Source organism: Cebus imitator, unplaced genomic scaffold, assembly GCF_001604975.1.
Source record: "Cebus imitator isolate Cc_AM_T3 unplaced genomic scaffold, Cebus_imitator-1.0 Scaffold92, whole genome shotgun sequence".
NCBI lineage: Eukaryota > Metazoa > Chordata > Mammalia > Primates > Cebidae > Cebus > Cebus imitator.
In genome coordinates, this window is record NW_016107407.1 from 6,106,341 (window position 1) to 6,124,116 (window position 17,776).

The 17,776-nt window shown below is 44.3% G+C and overlaps 1 protein-coding gene across 1 annotated transcript in view; it reads right to left on the reverse strand.

Annotated features, from left to right (window-relative positions):
- The window catches only part of MAP3K8 (mitogen-activated protein kinase kinase kinase 8), a 28,764-nt gene extending 12,977 nt beyond the window's left edge, over window positions 1–15,787 (reverse strand). The window contains exons 1-3 of the mRNA XM_017535320.2: window positions 15,427–15,787; window positions 10,980–11,338; window positions 2,214–2,393 (exon numbers count right to left, since the gene is read on the reverse strand). Coding sequence (XP_017390809.1) covers window positions 2,214–2,393; window positions 10,980–11,338; window positions 15,427–15,724 — 837 coding nt within the window. The 5' untranslated portion in view covers window positions 15,725–15,787. The remainder of the gene's footprint in view (window positions 1–2,213; window positions 2,394–10,979; window positions 11,339–15,426) is intronic.
- Between the last annotated feature and the right edge of the window lie 1,989 nt (window positions 15,788–17,776).

Below are 17,776 nucleotides of genomic sequence, written 5' to 3' on the forward strand. Positions count from 1 at the left end.
AAAAAAAAAAAAAAAAAAAAAAAAAAATTCAGAACAAGAAAATAAAAACCAAAATAATGAGTTATTATTTTCATTTAGAGGTCAGAAATCCATCCAAGGTTTTAAAATTATGAATGAATCACAAAAGAGATAGTTTCCCGCCTGTTAGACAACGGTATCTATGGTACCTAGACTTTAGGTTGTATTTTTAATATTTCAGTTTATTGTGAGATGATATGAAGTGTTTGTTGCCACAGTTCATATTCTGCTATAGCAATGTATTTAAAATAAGCACTGCGGCCATGCACAGTGGTTCATGCCTATAATCACAGCACTTTGTGAGGCCAACTTGAGGCCAGGAGTTTGAGACCAGCCTGGCCAATATGTCGAAACCCATTTCTACAAAAAATACAAAAATTAGCCAGGTGTTGGTGGTGCACACCTGTAATCCCAGCTACTCTCTTATTACAACGAGAGAAACCAGGACATAATATTAATTATGTATTTTATTTTTTGTTAAATCAAAAATGAGTGTATTTTATTTTATTGTACTTTAAAAAAATAATTAAAGCAAACAGACATACAAAAAAGTGTAAAAATGATGGGTCAAACTCAATGAATTATCAGATGAATATACAAATGTAACCTCCATCTAAATCAAAATGAAAAACCAGATGTCAGGCTGGGCATGGTGGCTCATGCCTGTAATCCCAGCACTTTGGGAGGCTGAGGCAGATGGATCACTTGAAGTCAGGAATTCGAGACCAGCCTGGCCAACATGGTCAAAATTCGTCTCTACTAAAATACAAAAATTAGCTGGGCATGGTAGTGATTGCCTGTAATGCCAGCTACTTGGGAGGCTGAGGCAGGAGAATCACTTGAACCCAGGAGGCTGAGGTTGCAGTGAGGTGAGATGGCACCACTGCACTCCAGCCTGGGTGACAGACCTGTACTCTGTCTCAAACAAACAAACAAACAAACAGCAAAGAAAAACAGATGTCTACTAGCACTCAGGAAGCCCTCTCTTGGCCTTTCCCAGTCACTACTCTCCAAGGGTAGGTACTCACTATCCTGACATCCAGTAGCATGAATTTCTTTTGCCTGCTTTAGTCCTTAATATAAAGGGAATCTCATACAGATCTCATTTTGTGTCTGGCTATTTGGGCTTAACATAATGGTCATGACATTAATCCACATTATTATAGTTGTAAATCATTTATTCTCTTTGCTATCCAGTATTTCATTGTGTAAATATACCCCATTTCAGAATCTGGAAAGTTTCCAGTTTGGGACCCTTACAAGTAGTGCAGATATGAACATGCCAGCACTTAGCTTTTAGCTTTTGGTGGCCACGTGGGCAGGTCTCTGTGGAGTGAATGCACCTACAGGAGAGGAATTGTTGAGTCTTAGGGGTGTGAATGCTCAACTTCGGTAGATACAGTTTTCCAAAGTAGTGGCACCTTGGCAGTTATTGTTTAATAAGAAGGGATAGAGGCCTGGCACGGTGGCTCACGCCTCTAATCCCATCACTTTGGGAGGCCCAGGCGGGTGGATCACTTGAGGTCAGGAGTTCGAGACCAGCCTGGCCAACATGGTGAAACCCCATCTCTACTAAAAAAAAACAAAAAATTAGCCAGGCATGGTGGTGGGTGCCTGTAAGCCCAGTTACTCAGGAGGCTGAGGCAGGACAATCTCTTGAACCCAGGAGGTAGAGGTTGCAGTGAGCCAAGACCTTGCCACTGCACTCCAGCCTGGACAACAGAGCAAGATTCCATCTTAAAAAAAAAAAAACCGGGATAGGGCCTTTTCAATCACTGATGTATTTAAATTCAGCCCTTAAATCTGCCTTCCTGAGAAGGCTACTCTTTCCCAGTTTCTGCCTCTACCTGGCCAGCTCCGCAGCGGGTGGAATAAAAGGAAAAGCACACAGAATTGCTCCTACTTTGCAGGATGGCTCTTCTCTACTTCTCTCCAAGAGTGATGATGTTATTTATCCAAATCAGTGCTTAAAAAAACAGTACTTTCCTTTTAATCATATAGATTAAAATCAACTGTGCACCTAAAGAGAGATTTTGGGGCTGAATGGCGTAGCCCACAAATCCAGAAAAACAAATGCTTTGAGGCAGTGCACCCTTGGATAAGATCCAATCAAAGGATAAAAATCTTTGATTAATGCAAATGGACAAACGAACAAAAGCCAGAATGCCAAAGACACAGTGTGGGTTATCCAGTTAGAAAACACATACCAGTTTACACGCCATTCTTTTCTTTGTCTTTATATCTTGTGCCAAGTATACCTTTCCAAAGGCTCCCCGAGGAATAAAATCAGAACCAATATTCCTGTAAGTCAGTTTCCAAGGGATCAGGAGAACATCAGAATCTATTTGGTAACGTCCATTTTGGGGAGTGATGACCTACAACAAAATAAAAATGTTACAGGGTGAGAACTTCAGTCAAATTGGCTTTTTCTAAGCCCCACCCATTAGGGAGCTGATTATTTTAGAAGCATTCTGATACACAGTTACGAAATTAATGTCACTGTGGGTAATCCTACCAACTGTACAGAGACTGTAACTATATTTAGAGCTTGAGGATGTCAGGGAAAGCATGTAACAGACACATACACCCCGTCAGACCTGGTCATATTTCCACCTACTCATGAGTAATTAATTGCCAAATAGAACTTTAAAAATTATTTATCTGAAAAAGCTTGACTACTGCAATCAGAAGGCCGAAAATAAAGATTGCGTAAATATAAACCGTGCCTGCAGGTTGACTTGTTTCTATTAAAATGTGCGAACCTGTTAGTCTGCATAACTATTACTCACACATGATGCATACAGAGAAACAGCTGATTAATTGAAGATCATGGAAGATTTTGGAAAACCACGAGTTAAGCTAGAGCTATGAGTTGACAATGCTATGTAAATAAAGCGATGGCAGAATTACTTCTCATCTACTTACTTAATATCTATTGTATACATTGTATCTATCACGTGCAAAATAGGTGCTAGGCACAGTGTTTGGTGCTACAGAGGCAGCCATGAATAAGAGATGGCTGACCCCTGACCTCCCAGGGTTCAGGAGCAAGCCAACTCTTAGAACTACAAGTTTTGAAACTAGTTGATTCAAAAATTAAGAGACAGCTGGGAGCAGTGGATAACGCCTTATAATACAAGCACACTGGGAGGCTGAGGCAGGTGGATCACTTGAGGCCAGGAGTTCAAGACCAGCCTAGGCAACATAGTGAGACCTCATCTCTACAGAAAAAAAATAAAATAAAAACACAATATAAATTTTAAAATAATAAAACAAAAATTAAGAGTTGTAATCTGATAGCAATGTGGGTTTCAAGGACATGTGCATTTGTCAAAACTCATAAAATTGGACATTTAACATCTGTGTATTTGACTATATATAAAGAATATTTCAATTTTTAATTTAAGACTGGCTCCACTGAGGATTTGAACCAGCAACCTTGCAGTTGCAGGCCTTATACTTTAACTACTGTGCTAACAGGCCACTTATTTCAATTTTTAAAAAGGAGAAAATTAGAAGAGAAAATAATTATAATTAAAACTAAAACAAAATAATATGGTGGTCCATGAAAAATGCGATCTGGAACGCATGCCTATAACGTGTCTAAAGTGTTCTTTCAAGGGATAAATAGCCCCAATACCAGTTTTTCAATGTAATCAGTAATATTACGCCTTCTGATTCTGAATTCAGGAATTATGAAACTATCTTTTCTTTTCTTTTCTTTTCTTTTCTTTTTGAGATGGAGTCTTGCTCTGTCATCCAGGCTGGAGTGCAATGGTGCTATCTTGGCTCACTGCAACCTCTGCCTTCCAGGCTTGAGGTATTCTCTCACCTCAGCCTCCCAAGTAGCTTGTATTATAGGTGTGCACCACCATGCCCAGCAAAATTTTGCATTTTTAGTAGAGACAGGGTTTCACCATGTTGGCCAGGCTGGTCTAGAACACCTCACCTCAAGTGAGCCGCCTGCCTTGACCTCCCAAAGTGCTGGGATTACAGGCGTGAGCCATAGTGCCTGGCTCAGGAATTATTAAACTATCAAAGGACCTTAACTTATTTCAAGTAACAGAAGAAGCTGAACAGCTAGGTGCAGTGGCCTATAATCCCAGCACTTTGGGAGGCTAAGTGAGGTGGGAAGATTGCTTGAGGCAAAAGTTCAAGACCAGCCTGGGTGACACAGTGAGACTGCCCTTTCTGTTGCATGTAAAATTTAAAAGAAGCAGCAGCAGCTGAAGGGGAATGTGACAAATCCCCAAATCTACCACATGGGAAGAGAATGAAATCCTGAGTCATCTGCAGATGCGTGGGACTTCTCTCTCAGGACACTGCTGCAGAAATAGTTCTAGTAACTGTAAGGACCATTCATTCAACTCCACCACTGCTAATTTTAGCTACACAACCCACAAACAGATGGGTTAACTATTAGGGAATAAAGCAGAGACTAACTCTAATGCTTAGAAATATGAAGTCATTGAATTTCAAAACTCAGTATTTACTGAGTGCTTCTGCTGTGTGAGACCCTGTGCGGGGGCCCGAGAACTAACATAATACATGCAGATGGCGATCTTGCCTTGTTTGAAAGATGACCTCCTTTCAAGAAGTATGTCACCTCTGGTTGCGGGAGGCCTCTTTTGCAGCATGCTGAGAACACAATGGACTTAGTCCCTTTTCACACTCAGACAGAACCCTACGCATGACACTCAACAGCACTTGCTTCTTTTCCCTTTCTTGTCATTAAATATTTACAGGCCTGATTCCACCGCACCCTCTAGTGAACCATCTCTGTGTTCAACTTACCTTCATGAAAGTTTCATCAACCTAAATTTGTTATAATCCAATTTGTCTTTTTGTTTATTTTTGTTTTGAGATGGGGTCTGGCTCTGTTGTCCAGGCTGGAGTGCAGTGGCTGGAGGGGAGTGGCGGATCTCGGCTCACTGCAACCTCCACCTCCTGGGCTCAAGCGATTCTTGTGCCTCAGTCTCCCAAGTAGCTGGAGTTACAGGCATGCACCACCATGCCTAGCTAATTTTTGTATTTTTGGTAGGGACGGGGTTTCACCATGTTGGCCAGGCTGGTCTCGAACTCGTGACCACCCCCCTCGGCCTCCCAAAGTGCTGGGATTACAGGTGTGAGCCACAGGTGCCTGGCCTATAACCCACTTTGAACCAGTGTCCAAGAGGACAAAAGATAATTTCAGGCATTTGTTGAGTGCTAACTACAGCACTGTGCTCAGTACTTCAATACATTATCTCATCAAAGTCTACGACAATAGTTTGAAGTTAACTGCTATTTTTATCTTCATTTCACAGATGAGGAAATTAACTTCAAGAGGTTAAGAAATATGCTAGTTAGTGCAGGCGTCAGGATTCAAACTCAGATCTGTCTGACTCCAAAGTCATATCTCCTAGTCTGGGTAAGAGCCTTTTATCTTCCAGAAGGCCATAATGAAAGCTGAGCTATGGTGAAACCACAGTTATTAAATGCCGGGTTACAAAAATAACTCAGTTATTTATGTGTTTACATATTTTCTGAGCACACCTTAGCCTTCTCCTCTATAGATCAAATAATGCAAGTTCCTTCACCCCCATTCACCCCTATTTTATAACTTCTCACATACAGGAGACCCTGCTCTCAACACCTGTGAGTTCTCCTAGGCTCCTTTCATGACTGGCCCTGAATTTCCAGTGTAATGTACAAGTCTTGACCAGTTCATAGCTCTACAAACGCCTGGTTCTTGCCTAGCCCCAGATCTCCTGTATTAATTTTTTTTTCTTTTTTGAGATGGAGTTTCACTCTTGTTACCCAGACTGGAGTGCAGTGGCACAATCTCAACTCACTGCAACCTCTGCCTCCCAGGTTCAAGAGATTGTCCTGCCTCAGCCTCCCTAGTAGCTGGGATTACAGACGTGCGCCAACATGCCTGGCTAATTTTGTATTTTTAGTAGAGACGGGGTTTCTCCATGTTGGTCAGGCTGGTCTCGAACCCTACATTTAAATTTGAGATGGGTTTTTTTCTTCTTTCTAGCGGCCCATATAAAAACAAAATGTTTTTTTAAAGACAGGGTCTTGCTCTGTCACCAAGGCTGGAGTGCAGTGGCACCATCATAGCTCACTGCAGCTTCAACCTCCCAGGCTCAAGCAATCCTCCCACCTCAGCCTCCCAAGTAGCTGGGACTAAATCACCTGGCTGATTTTTAAATATTTTATAGAGATGAATGTCTCACTATGTTGCCCAGGCTGGTCTCAAATTCTTGGGTCCAAGTGATCCTCTGGCCTTAGCCTCCCAAAGTGTTGGGATTACAGGCCTGAGCCACCATACCCAGCCCTATCAAACCATCTTAGGGAAGTCTATGCTGTTTATCTCTGTCAATTCTTCAACTTACCAAAATCATTTCTAAGGGCAGACATTATAAGCACACTTTCTATTTTGTCATTCAGATCACCATCATTTATACCAAATAACACTGGGCCCAGAAGCAACATTTGAGAAAAAAATTTTAAGTATTATAGTAAGAATAAATTCCACGAGTGACCTGTGTGATATGCTACCATGAAACAGACATGGTATTGATCTATATTCATGCAGACATATTATCTAGCACAAAGGCCAAGCGAGCTCTGTCCTATTCTGCTGATCACAACAAATGAATCCTCACATTCAAAATCGGCTCTAAGATAGACACTGATACAAGCTTGAGTTCCCAGGGTCCTGCCAAGATGATGAGAAAATTTAATAGTACAATACATGAGAAGTTGTGAACACAGCTGGAAATGTATGGGAAAGAAGAGAGAAGATCTGGGGAACATGGAATTTAAACAATTTCTGAAGGACTGTCATAAGGAAGGGGTGTAACAGTTGTATACAACAGTAACGCCCACAATGGCTTGCATTTATTAAACACTCACTATGTGTAACGAGGTCATGTGTTCATTAATTGCTCCAAATATCAACCCTATAGAGTGTTATGATGTTACCCATTTTATGGTTGAGTAAACTGAGGCAAAGGGGGTGAAATGACCAGCCCAAGGTCACACAGCTAATCCATTTCGAGCTGAACTACAAAAGCCAGGTACTTTAATTCAGGGCCCATCGTCTTCACCACTGCTCATCACAGGTAGTTTTTTTTTTAATGGCCAAAAAGTAGGGCTTGCACTAAATGGTCAGAGATGAAAATTTTGGTTCTATATAAGGAAGAGAACTTTCTTACAATCAGGACTGGACAAAGAGGAAATTCTGTGTCCCAGTGTGTGATGAGCACCCTGTCACAGTAGATTTTCAAGAGCAGACCAAAATGTTCTACCAATTATTGGAGATGATGAACAGGGTGATTTGAGTCCCAGACAGAGGGCTGGACCTCAAGTATCTTTAAGGCTTTTCAACTCCGAGGTCATGACTCTATGACCAAACCCTAAGGAGCATCTTAAGCATCTTACACTTATAGCTATAAAGTTGTAAAAAAAAAAAAAAAGGGTGAAGGTTTTCTGGTCCTTCATTTCCATAAAACCACCAAAGAGTTGAATGTATGAAACCCATTTTAGATTATTGGTTCCCAGACCCGGTTATGAATCAGCGTAGATGATAAATAACGTGCGGCACTCTTACGCAGAGCATTTCCCAGGTTAATCTCCTAAAGCGTCTCCCCCAGGTCTTGCTGGATGTTGGTGGGATCTTTAACAAATATTATTTTTAGTAAAATCACACACACATACAATCACTAAACATGCCTATGCTTCAGGATACTTTTGTAATTCCTGGTTCTGCACCCTAAGTAACTCCATGGTGTTGTGGTTGTGGGCTGCCTGACACATCAGGTCTCTACGACTCTGGGTCTCTGCACATGCTGTTCTCTCCATCTGGAGCCCTCACCACGTCATCTAGCTGACTCCAACTCAATGCTTCAGACCTTAGCTTAGGCATCAATCCCTCTTGGAAGGCGGTGCTGACGTTCTCCTTCCTTCTTCCACACTCATGGCTATGTAAGGTGCCCTGCCTACGCATTGCCAGAGCAAACAGCGTGCAGGTGCTCTGGGAGGCAGCACACTCTACCACAAATGCCCATTCAACTGCATTCTGCATGCACCAGGCAGTAAGCTCCCAGAGGCACAGACTGTTCCATACTATCTCTAGGACCTGACACACTGTAGATAGATGTCCCAGCTATGTCTAGCAAATGAAAGAGTAAAATGTTGAAAGTTTCCCCATCCCTATGTGGATATACCATATAGACGGATTTTACCTAGGAACCAATCTGTGTAGTAGATAATCAGCTGCTATTTTTCTAAAGCTGAGAGACAGCAGCAAATGAAGCCCAGTCGAGTAAAGTTTTGGTAGGGTAGAGGGTAGAAGATGATGGGAACAGAAAGATCTCGAGCACTGATGATTCGAAGTAGAACAGTGTGAGGATGAAAGGGAGTCGAAAGCAAGCCTTGCCTCCTTTACCATCCTGACTGAAGTGACTGTGATCAGAGATGACAGTCCCCATTCCTAGGCTATCATTTATGAAGCATGGAGCTCTGAGGGGTTACCTAGCAGGCACAGCAATGTAGTCCATCTTTAAGGTCAGTGGCAGGAAAGTCAGCTGCAGCACCCCAGAGCCATTGCCCACTAGGTCGATTTGCCTAGTGAGGCCATGTGTAAGATCCACTGGATTTTAAGGTCCTCCTCTTATTCTATTCTGTTTTTTAGTCTTCTTGTTTTATAAGTTATATTCTTGATCATTTTTAAAATAAAAATCTTTTTAAAGTTTTTCAAGATCCCTGCCTTTACTTATTTGTTTATTCTTAAACTTTGTCCTGGCCTGGCACGGTGGTTCACACCTGTAATCACCGCATTTTGGGAAACTGAGGTGGGCAGATCACCTGAGGTCAGGAGTTCCAGACCAGCCTGGCCAACATGGTGAAACCCGTTTCTACTAAAAATACAAAAATTGGCTGGGCGTGGTGGCAAGCGCCTGTAATCCCAACTACTCGGGAGGCTGAGGCAGGAGAATTGCTTGAACCCAGGAGGCAGAGGTTGCAGTGAGCCAAGATCACACCAATGCACTTCAGCCTGGGTAACAGAGCGAGACTCTGTCTCAAAAAAAAAAAAAAAAAAAAATTCTCCTTAATTATGTACTTCTTCATTCAAAGAGCACAGGACCCATGGCAGGTAATGACAACATTTTACGCAAACCCTTTGCTGTTACAATTTTACCCCTCCTCTTAATGTCTTAGCCTCTCTCTTTTTTAGGATTAACTTTTCTGGCCCCACTCCTAAAAGACTTCAGAAGGCTATTTCTTTGTATTTCTTCTAATTTTCCTGAATTCCTTTCTGTACATTCCCAGGTAGGCTAGGGGAATAGCCAAATATCTTTGCACGTTTTTGCACATTTACAAGCAAGAATAATTTGTTTTTTCTGCATATTTTCATTTAAAATACTCATTTTTATAGAAGGAGGATTTAAAAATTTTTAATACCCATTTTAACAAATAAATATGCTAAAAATGAGAGAAATACACAATTATATTTCTCAATATAGACATCTATATTACTTTGAACCCGAGTTCTCCAACTATCCTTTAGTCGGAAAATCAGATATGGCTTCTAGTTAATTACTTTTCATTTATAAAAGGAAGAAATATTCTGATGGTAAAGTACTTAGTCAACTATTAAATAGAACTTGGTAGATCCAGACCAAAGCAGTCACACAACAATGCAAAATGTAACCTTGCCCATGGTGAGCTATGGTTGAATACGACTGGCTTCTGACAAAACAATTCACTGCATAGCTGACCTAAATTACTGTGTTGTTTCTAACTAGATGAATGTGGTATACAAAAAACCAAAATAATTAAGTACTTTGGACTCTGTACTCATTCAGCACCGACCTTCCCCCACGTTAGCCATCTTGCCATTTAGATACACCAAAAGAAAGAGCGTCACTTTCATCAATAAGCATCTTTTGCAAGTTACCACCTACTCCTTGGCAAATTATTCTTTTTTAAAAAATTAGGTTACCTTTAGCCAGCACCTGTGTTCACCCCTGACATACTAAAAGCCTGACAGAATCCCAGGCACACCTAAACACATCACCTGATCCACTCTTATGGCAACAAAATGTTGCCACAATATTTTGCATGATTTACATACTTGGGATGACTAAGCAATTATATCATTTGCCATTCATACTTTGCCAATTAAAGAGAGTGAATCTGTGGATAGCTATTTACTGCCTACATATTGCTTTTTTGCAAGAAATGAATTAATAACATTTCAAGATGTGACAAAAAAGGAACAAATAATTCAGCCTTCAAGAAGATTAATTAACGACAAAGTGTTTATTCCCCTCTCAGACGAAGGAATCTTCTTAGGCCTTTCTTTTCTGTACAACTGATGAATAAACTTTCTAACGAACTGTTAAATTAAAATACATTCTGATTTTTTGGTGTTGTTGAGACAGAGTCTCACTCAGTTACCCAGGCTGGAGTGTATTAGTGCAGATCTCGGCTCACCACAACCTTCCTCTCCTGGGTTCAAGTGATTCTCCTGCCTCAGCCTCTAAAGTAGCTGGGATTACAGGTGCCTGCCACCACGCCGGGCTAATTTTGTATTTTTAGTAGAGACGGTTTTTCACCATGTTGGCCAGGCTGTTCTCAAATTCCTGACCTCAATTGATCTACCCACCTTGGCCTCCCAAAGCGTGGGGATTACAGGTGTGAGCCACTGCACCCGGCCAAAACACATTCTTCTTAATTACCTATTTGTAGAAATACTACCAAAATATGATCAAGATTCTTTAAATAGAACTTTTAATGAAGACTTTTTTTGCATCTTTAACATGGAGGTACTTCTTAGCGATGATTACACATTTTTAAGCCATACCTGGCAGCCCATCTAAACCAAGTTCAGACACCACTCTGCATAAAATGAAGCTGCAGGAGGAAAGCTGAGCACACAGCACTCAACTGATTGGAAAGAAACGTACCATGTTTAATAAAATTCCAGATTCTTGTGGCCGCTGTCCATAAAAACGCTTTGCAGTGTTGGATATGTGGTTTGCAAAAGCAAGCAAATCCTCCACGGTTCCATATCTGACTGATGACAACCATGGGACCTCTTTGCCACTAAGCAGCAGAGACTCAGAAAGCTCATCATTTTGATTGCCGTCTTGACACACGGTCATTAGACTGGGCTCATAAACTGCTGGCTCTTCACTTGCATAAAGGTTTTCCATAATGTCTATTACATCAGACACATTTAAGTGTTTAATTAATAAATCAATCTCTTCTTTATTGTCACTTCCAGTGCTCATGTACTCCATTACTGTTGCACTTTCTGGAGAGTCTAGAAAAGAAAACACAAATACTTAGCTTACGATATTTGTATTTGCATTCAAGACCAGCGGGAAACTGACATACAAGGATTGGCAACAGGATTTTATATGCTTTTTATTTTAGAAAATGAGGGTTCTGTGTCAACTGTATGTGTGAATTCAAGTTGACAGTGCAGAGTTGAAAGGGACCCAAGATAACCTTTAATCCATCTCACTTTGCAGAGGGGAAACCTGAGATCCAGAGAGCTTAATCTTACTCACAGAGTCAGTGGTATCACCTACAGCCAACTTTCACTAAACGTACGCATGAATCAAGAGCAGCTGGGGAATCTTTGAATTCCCCTCAGGCTTCCGGCTCCTTAGGGCTTCCAACCTTACACAACCAAGCTATTCCCCCAAAGGGGCACCCTCCCTGCAAGAATCGCTATGACTTTTTAAAGTGTCCGGTGACTTTAAAGAACTACTTCGCTAAGTGCAGGGACTAACTTGGCAAATAAAACTCAGGCCCTGAAAGCCAGAAGCTGGTAAAATGGATTTCAATCTAAGCAAATTTGATGGCAATAGGTCAAGTTTCAAGAATGATTCTTATGCAAATGAGTTAAACAGCTCTTTGGAAGGACAGGGAGCCTTGTTCTCCCAGTGATGAACTTAAGATGATGATACATTTAACCTGTGATTCAGCTGTCCTCCCTTTAAGACTAAAATTCTTTAATAGTGCAAGGCAAACATCTTGAGGGACCCAGAAGACTAATATCTGGATAAATGGCCCTCGAGAAGCTGTGACTAGCAGAAAGAAGCCAGGCAAGTCAAATCCAACATAAGCAAGGCCAAGTGACTGTATTAACCAAAATTGCATTTCAGTTCTTCTATACAAATCAGCTGCCACACTTAGAGATCTGTAGACGAGAAAAAGAAAGTAAAGCAAGGGTAAAAAGTGACGCTGTTACTCAGGATTTTAGAACAACTCCGTTCTGAAGGAGAAAAGATAAAAGGCTATAAGAGGTCTATGAGAATTTCAAAGCACACTGATCTACTTAAAACATTGCTGGCACTCCCGAAAGCACAGCCTCTCTCTGAAAGGTATTTCAAGTTCGTAAAAACACAAGCCTTTAACAAACAAGACACTCAGGGCTAAAGCCACGCACCTCTGATCAACCTGGAGCTTCAGTTCAAAGCTCAGGAAATGCTCCACTGCAGAACCACCTGCACGCATGACCCAGCCATCTGCCTCTCAGTGAATTTTATTTTAAAAATTTGCACTCAATCTGCAAGTTAGTGTCAACATTAACTTACTTGATGGTCATTTTCTGACATATAAATCGTGTCTAAGGAAAGTGGTCTAGCACCTGGCAATCCGACATTCCTCTGGTCTCAGAATGCTTGGAATCAAATCTCATCGCCTCCCTCTCCCCCCCACACCCCCATTTATTGCTTGCATGACATTAAGCAAGTCTCTTAACCTCTCTCGACCTCAATTTTCCCCATCTGTAAAATGGAAGTCATAAAAGCACCTACCTCATGAGGTGGTGGTGAGGATTAAAAGAGCTCAAGCTCAGAAAGCGCTCAGTGCAGGGTCAGGGGCATGGTAAATAGGCTGTGTCATTTTTAGCTGCTTTATATGCATGAGAGAGAAAAGTACTGAGTCAGATATTGCGTTAGCCTCCTTTCTTATCTGCAAATGAGACTATCTATTCCCCTGGCTTCTTCAAGTAAGAAGATAGCATCTAAAACAAGACACAAAGAGAAAAAAAAGGCAGAAACCTATGAAATGCTTTGATGTCTGTTATCACCACAGTGACATCTAGAGTGAGGAGGCAGCTTCCCCTCCCGAGATCTTCTACATCCTCGAGGGAGATTGTGATTCAGGTTCTTGGAGTCTACTGAGTTAGGAAAGGAACTTCTTAGGTTAATGGAGGAACATTGACTTCAGTTTTACTGAGCTGTTTAGCTGCAGTTTCTGCTTGTCGAATTTAATGGAAACAGAGAAGTTAAAACAAAAACAGCCAAATTTGGGGCCTCCTCAGGTTGAAAGGATCCAAGTCTCCTGGATTATTTAGCAAATGGATGACTTGACAGAAAAGAAAAATGTTGTCAGTGCTAACATGACTCAAGAAAGAAACAGGAAAAAAGTCCACACAGTTCAAATTCACTCAGCTGATCCGGAAAGACAAATTCTAGAGTTTTTTTTTTTTTTTTTTTTTTTTTTTTTTTTTTTTAAATTTTTTTTTTTTTTTTTTTTTTTTTTTTTTTTTTTAATGGGGGGGTGTTCCTGTGAAAACTGGAAATTCTAAATGACAAATCCTAAAAGGGCTATAACACAAGGTTTTGGTTTTTAAATCCTGCAAAGTCTCAAGCATTTATATGTAAAACCCAAGAGCTTACACACAGATCCACACCCCTAAACTGAAGGTTGCCAGGAATGGGGAGAGGGAGGGAAGCAGGACGGGGAGGTGGAGGAGTGTCTGACGCTGAGACTTTTCTCAGTGCCTGCATTAATTCCTTAGCAACACAGGGCTCCTGTCACGCAAATCTGTGCTCCACAGAAACCCTGCTGACCAGTCCGCCTGCTAACTGCTCCTGCAAAAAGCCTGCGCACTTTCCAGTCTTAATTAAGCACACATATGCTAATAGTTTATGGGTTATTCATGATCCGTACTCATCTAGAGAAAGTCCGGATTGTGAAGGTATTCTAGTTTGGCAGACATTTAGTATAAGATGATTTTCCCCCAACACAGTTTATAATAAAAGACTTCATCAAATTCCTGCTTCCTAATCGAACAGAAAATTATGCCGACTTTTGGAATTGGAGAGATGTGCAAATACAGTCAAAAGTAGTTACACTGAATTATTTCAGAAATCAGCAATAAAATCGTGAGGAAATTCTGTTCCTAAACATTAACGTAATACTCTTGGCTGCTTCCATATACACAAACAAAATTTGAGTGTTTCCTGGCAAGTGTGAATGAAAATGGCCAATGTGCCAGCATATGCTTCTGCCTAACAAAGAATGACTAGTCCTTGTGTTATTTCCCAACTAAAATATTTTTTAGGCCGGGTGCAATGGCTCACACCTGTAATCCAGCACTTTGGAGGCCAAGGAGGGTGGATCACCTGAGGTCAGGAGTTCAAGACCAGCCTGACCAACAAGGTGAAACTGTCTCTACTAAAAATACAAAAATTAGCCGGGTGTGGCCGCGGGCGCCTCTAATCCCAGCTACTGGGGATGCTGAGAGAGGAGAATCACTTGAACCCGGGAGGCGGAGGTTGCAGTGAACTGAGATCCGGCCATTGCACTCCAGCCTGGGCGACAAGAGCAAAACTCCATATATGTATATATATTCCTGTCAAAATAGGGCACATCTATGATTATGTTTTTGTTCTCAAAAAGCCCTGGAATGATGTCTTTCAGGCATTTTGAAGAAAGGACCGCCACTCTGCTTCAAAACCTCTAGATGCCTCAACGTGCCCATTTTCCTTATATGACAAAGTGCACGCAAACCTCAATCCTTCGGAGAGAGTTGGGGGCGTCAGCTGGAAGTGGATTACACTCCCCTTGGCAAAAACGACTCAGGCCACAGGTATGTAAAGCAACTGCAAGAGCCTTTCTTTCCCTGTTTTTATCAAGGGCAGCCTTTTCTCTTGTCTTCCCAAAGGTGAAATAGATAAGCATCGCAAAGTTTTTTTCACTCTTAAAGGCAGCCGGTGGCCTTCCCCTGTTAACTTTGGAGACAATCCCTGTGCTCCCCAAGTGTCCTTCTCCGCCCAGAGCTAGAAAAATTTCAGAGTCCTGATCAAGCTTTATCTCTCGAAAACAACTTCTGTGAAAACAACTTTTTTTATCTCCTAGTATTCTTTCTTAGACCAAAAGCCCAGCATGCGTGTTCTGCGACGACCTCTTATAGTCATGGGATACAGTCCAGGTTACAAACTTGAATTTAGTTTCAGCCCTTCACAAGTCTCGGCTCCGCCACCCCACACTCCGACTCCCTTCCTCCCGGTTCTCTCTCCCTTTAGTCAAGGGAGGCTAAAAAGCTTGTAGATTATCAAAGCACCCATCATTTGGGAGGGTCGCGTCCTGCAGCCTCCGAGCTGCACTCACCGGGTATCCGGCAGGTAGAGTGAGGCCGTCCCAGCGGCGTCGGCGACGGGAGGCTCAGTGACAGCGGGTCCCTGCTTCCCCGCGCACTGCCCAGACCAGCACTGCCCTGGCGCTGCGGATCCGGGAAGGAGGAGGAAGGGGGAGGAGTCGCGAGTCTGCACCCCGTGAGAGCCTTGCGCAAGGTGCTTTCCAGCTGTGCCTGGTGCAGCCGGAGACCCGCGAGCGCAGCTGTGGGCACACCGCCACCCCTTCCCACGCCAGAATTCCCCTCTGCTGGGGGCACCCTCCATTTCTGCATGGGAATCCCCGGACACTCATTCGTGATGCGACCCGAAAGACACGCCCGAGACCCCCAACCCTGAGTTACCTGCGGCCTCGGTGCTCCCACGCCTGCCGAGCGCTCCAGCCGCGGCCCCCCGACGGTTCGGTGCGCAGCTGGCTGCAGGCCCGTGGGAGCCGGGCACGCCGGGCCACGGGGATCCGGCGGCGGCGGCAGAAGCAGGAGCCAGGACGCTGGACCCCAGAGCGTGGCGCGCCGTCCGGAGCGGCGCGGACTAGTGAGCCCCGCGTCGCCAGCGCGCCCAGACCTCCCTGCTCTGCCCCTGACTCATGGCGTCTGAGCCGGCCCAGGGGCGGCGCAGCGGACGCCAGCCACCGCCTCCCCGACTTTTCCATTTCCCCTTTCTCTCCGTAAACAGAAAGAGAAGGCCAAATTGAAGGGGAAGCCAGAGCCCCCGCGCTGGGAAATTCCGCGCCCCCCCCCGCCCCTTCGTTTGCCCTCGGCGCGCCCGGGCGGAGCTGGAGGCGGGACGAGGGAGGAGCTGAGCGGCGCTAGGGGAGGGGCGCGGTACTGGAGCTGCGACCCGAGTGGAGGGCCTGGGACAGGGACGAGATTTCCCGCGGGCCTGGTGACCCAAGGCGTCCTAATGGCAGAGTTGCAAGAGGCGGTTGTGCCCTTTCCCGGTCCCCAGGGAAGGTCGTATATCTCAGTGTACTCGAGCCCTCCGCCCTTCTCTGGAGTCCCAGGGTCCAGTGGTAGTGAGCGGGGGGCGGTCTCCAGACCTTTTTCCCAGCGCCCCACGCCCTGGGGCCACAGAGGCGCGGCACGCCCTCCTATGCGTGCTGTGGGAGGCGGGGGCGTTTCGGGTCTTCTGGGATCCAGGTCTGCGGGTCCGATTGCTAGTGGCACGGCCCCGCCTCTACCAGATTTCGCTTCAAGTCCACACACAATGAGGGCAGTGACCCGTGGTGCGCACGCCGGGACTCGGGCTTAGAGATTCCTAAGAGGCTGTCGCAGGGTGAGCCCGAAACCTGGCGTCGGGCACTCGGCGGGGGGCCCGTGCACCCTGCCTGCAGAACCTGGTTTTCTTCTTTACAGCCTTTATTAAAATTGGTTATTTTGCGGCACCGCCTTATTAGTAAGCGTACCTGTACTGATCTCGACCCATCCCCCACGCTCCTCTAACTCTCAGTCCTAGCTGCTCATCTGGGGTTTTCCTTCTCGAGTGGAAAGCGTTTACTCCAGGTGTAACCGGAAGAGAGTTCTAGAGAAAAGCGCCTCTCTCCCGAAATCCACTCTGCAGGACATTCCCAATAGCCCGACACCCCTCCCCCTGCATTTCCCAACTATCAAGCATCCACTTTAGCCAGGCACTCGGCCAGAGCGCAGAGGGCGAGGGACCGCGTCAGGTAGACATCCTCTCTCTCTGCCCTACGGCCCAGGACACGGGGTGTCCCAGGCACAATCCACATCAAACGCGGTTGCAAACCGAGTCCACGCCCTGTTCTTCCCGGTGCCCAGGCCGGTGCTCCCTCTGCAGTTGCAAAACTGGCCCCGCGCGGTGGCACACGCCCGTAATCCTAGTGCTTTGGAGGCTGAGGCAGAAGGATCACTTGAGGTCAGGAGTTGGAGACCAGCCTAGGCAACACAGCTACTCCGTCTCTACAAAAAAAAAATCTATAAATTAGCCAGACATGGTGGCTCACGCGGGTGAGCCCAGCTACTCCGGAGCTGAGATGGGAGAATTCCTTGAGCCCAGGAGTTCGAGGCTCCCATGAGCTACGATCGTGCCACGACACTCCAGCCTGGGCGACAGAGCGAGGCCTCGTCTCACATTTAAAAGATAAAATATATATTTTTTAATCTGACTTGGACCCTCACTAGAGCCCTCCACGTTTCTTCTACGGAAAATGAATTGCAATTCCGACCTGAAGATGTGCTGAGAGAATTGCTGGAGGAGATAGGTTAGCTGAGGCGACAAGCTGGGGCCTCTTTGCAGGACTTTAACTCGCAGACCAGCCCAGACAGCAAATCCAACGTCGAGGGCCGATTGTCTGACTCGGCACTGTC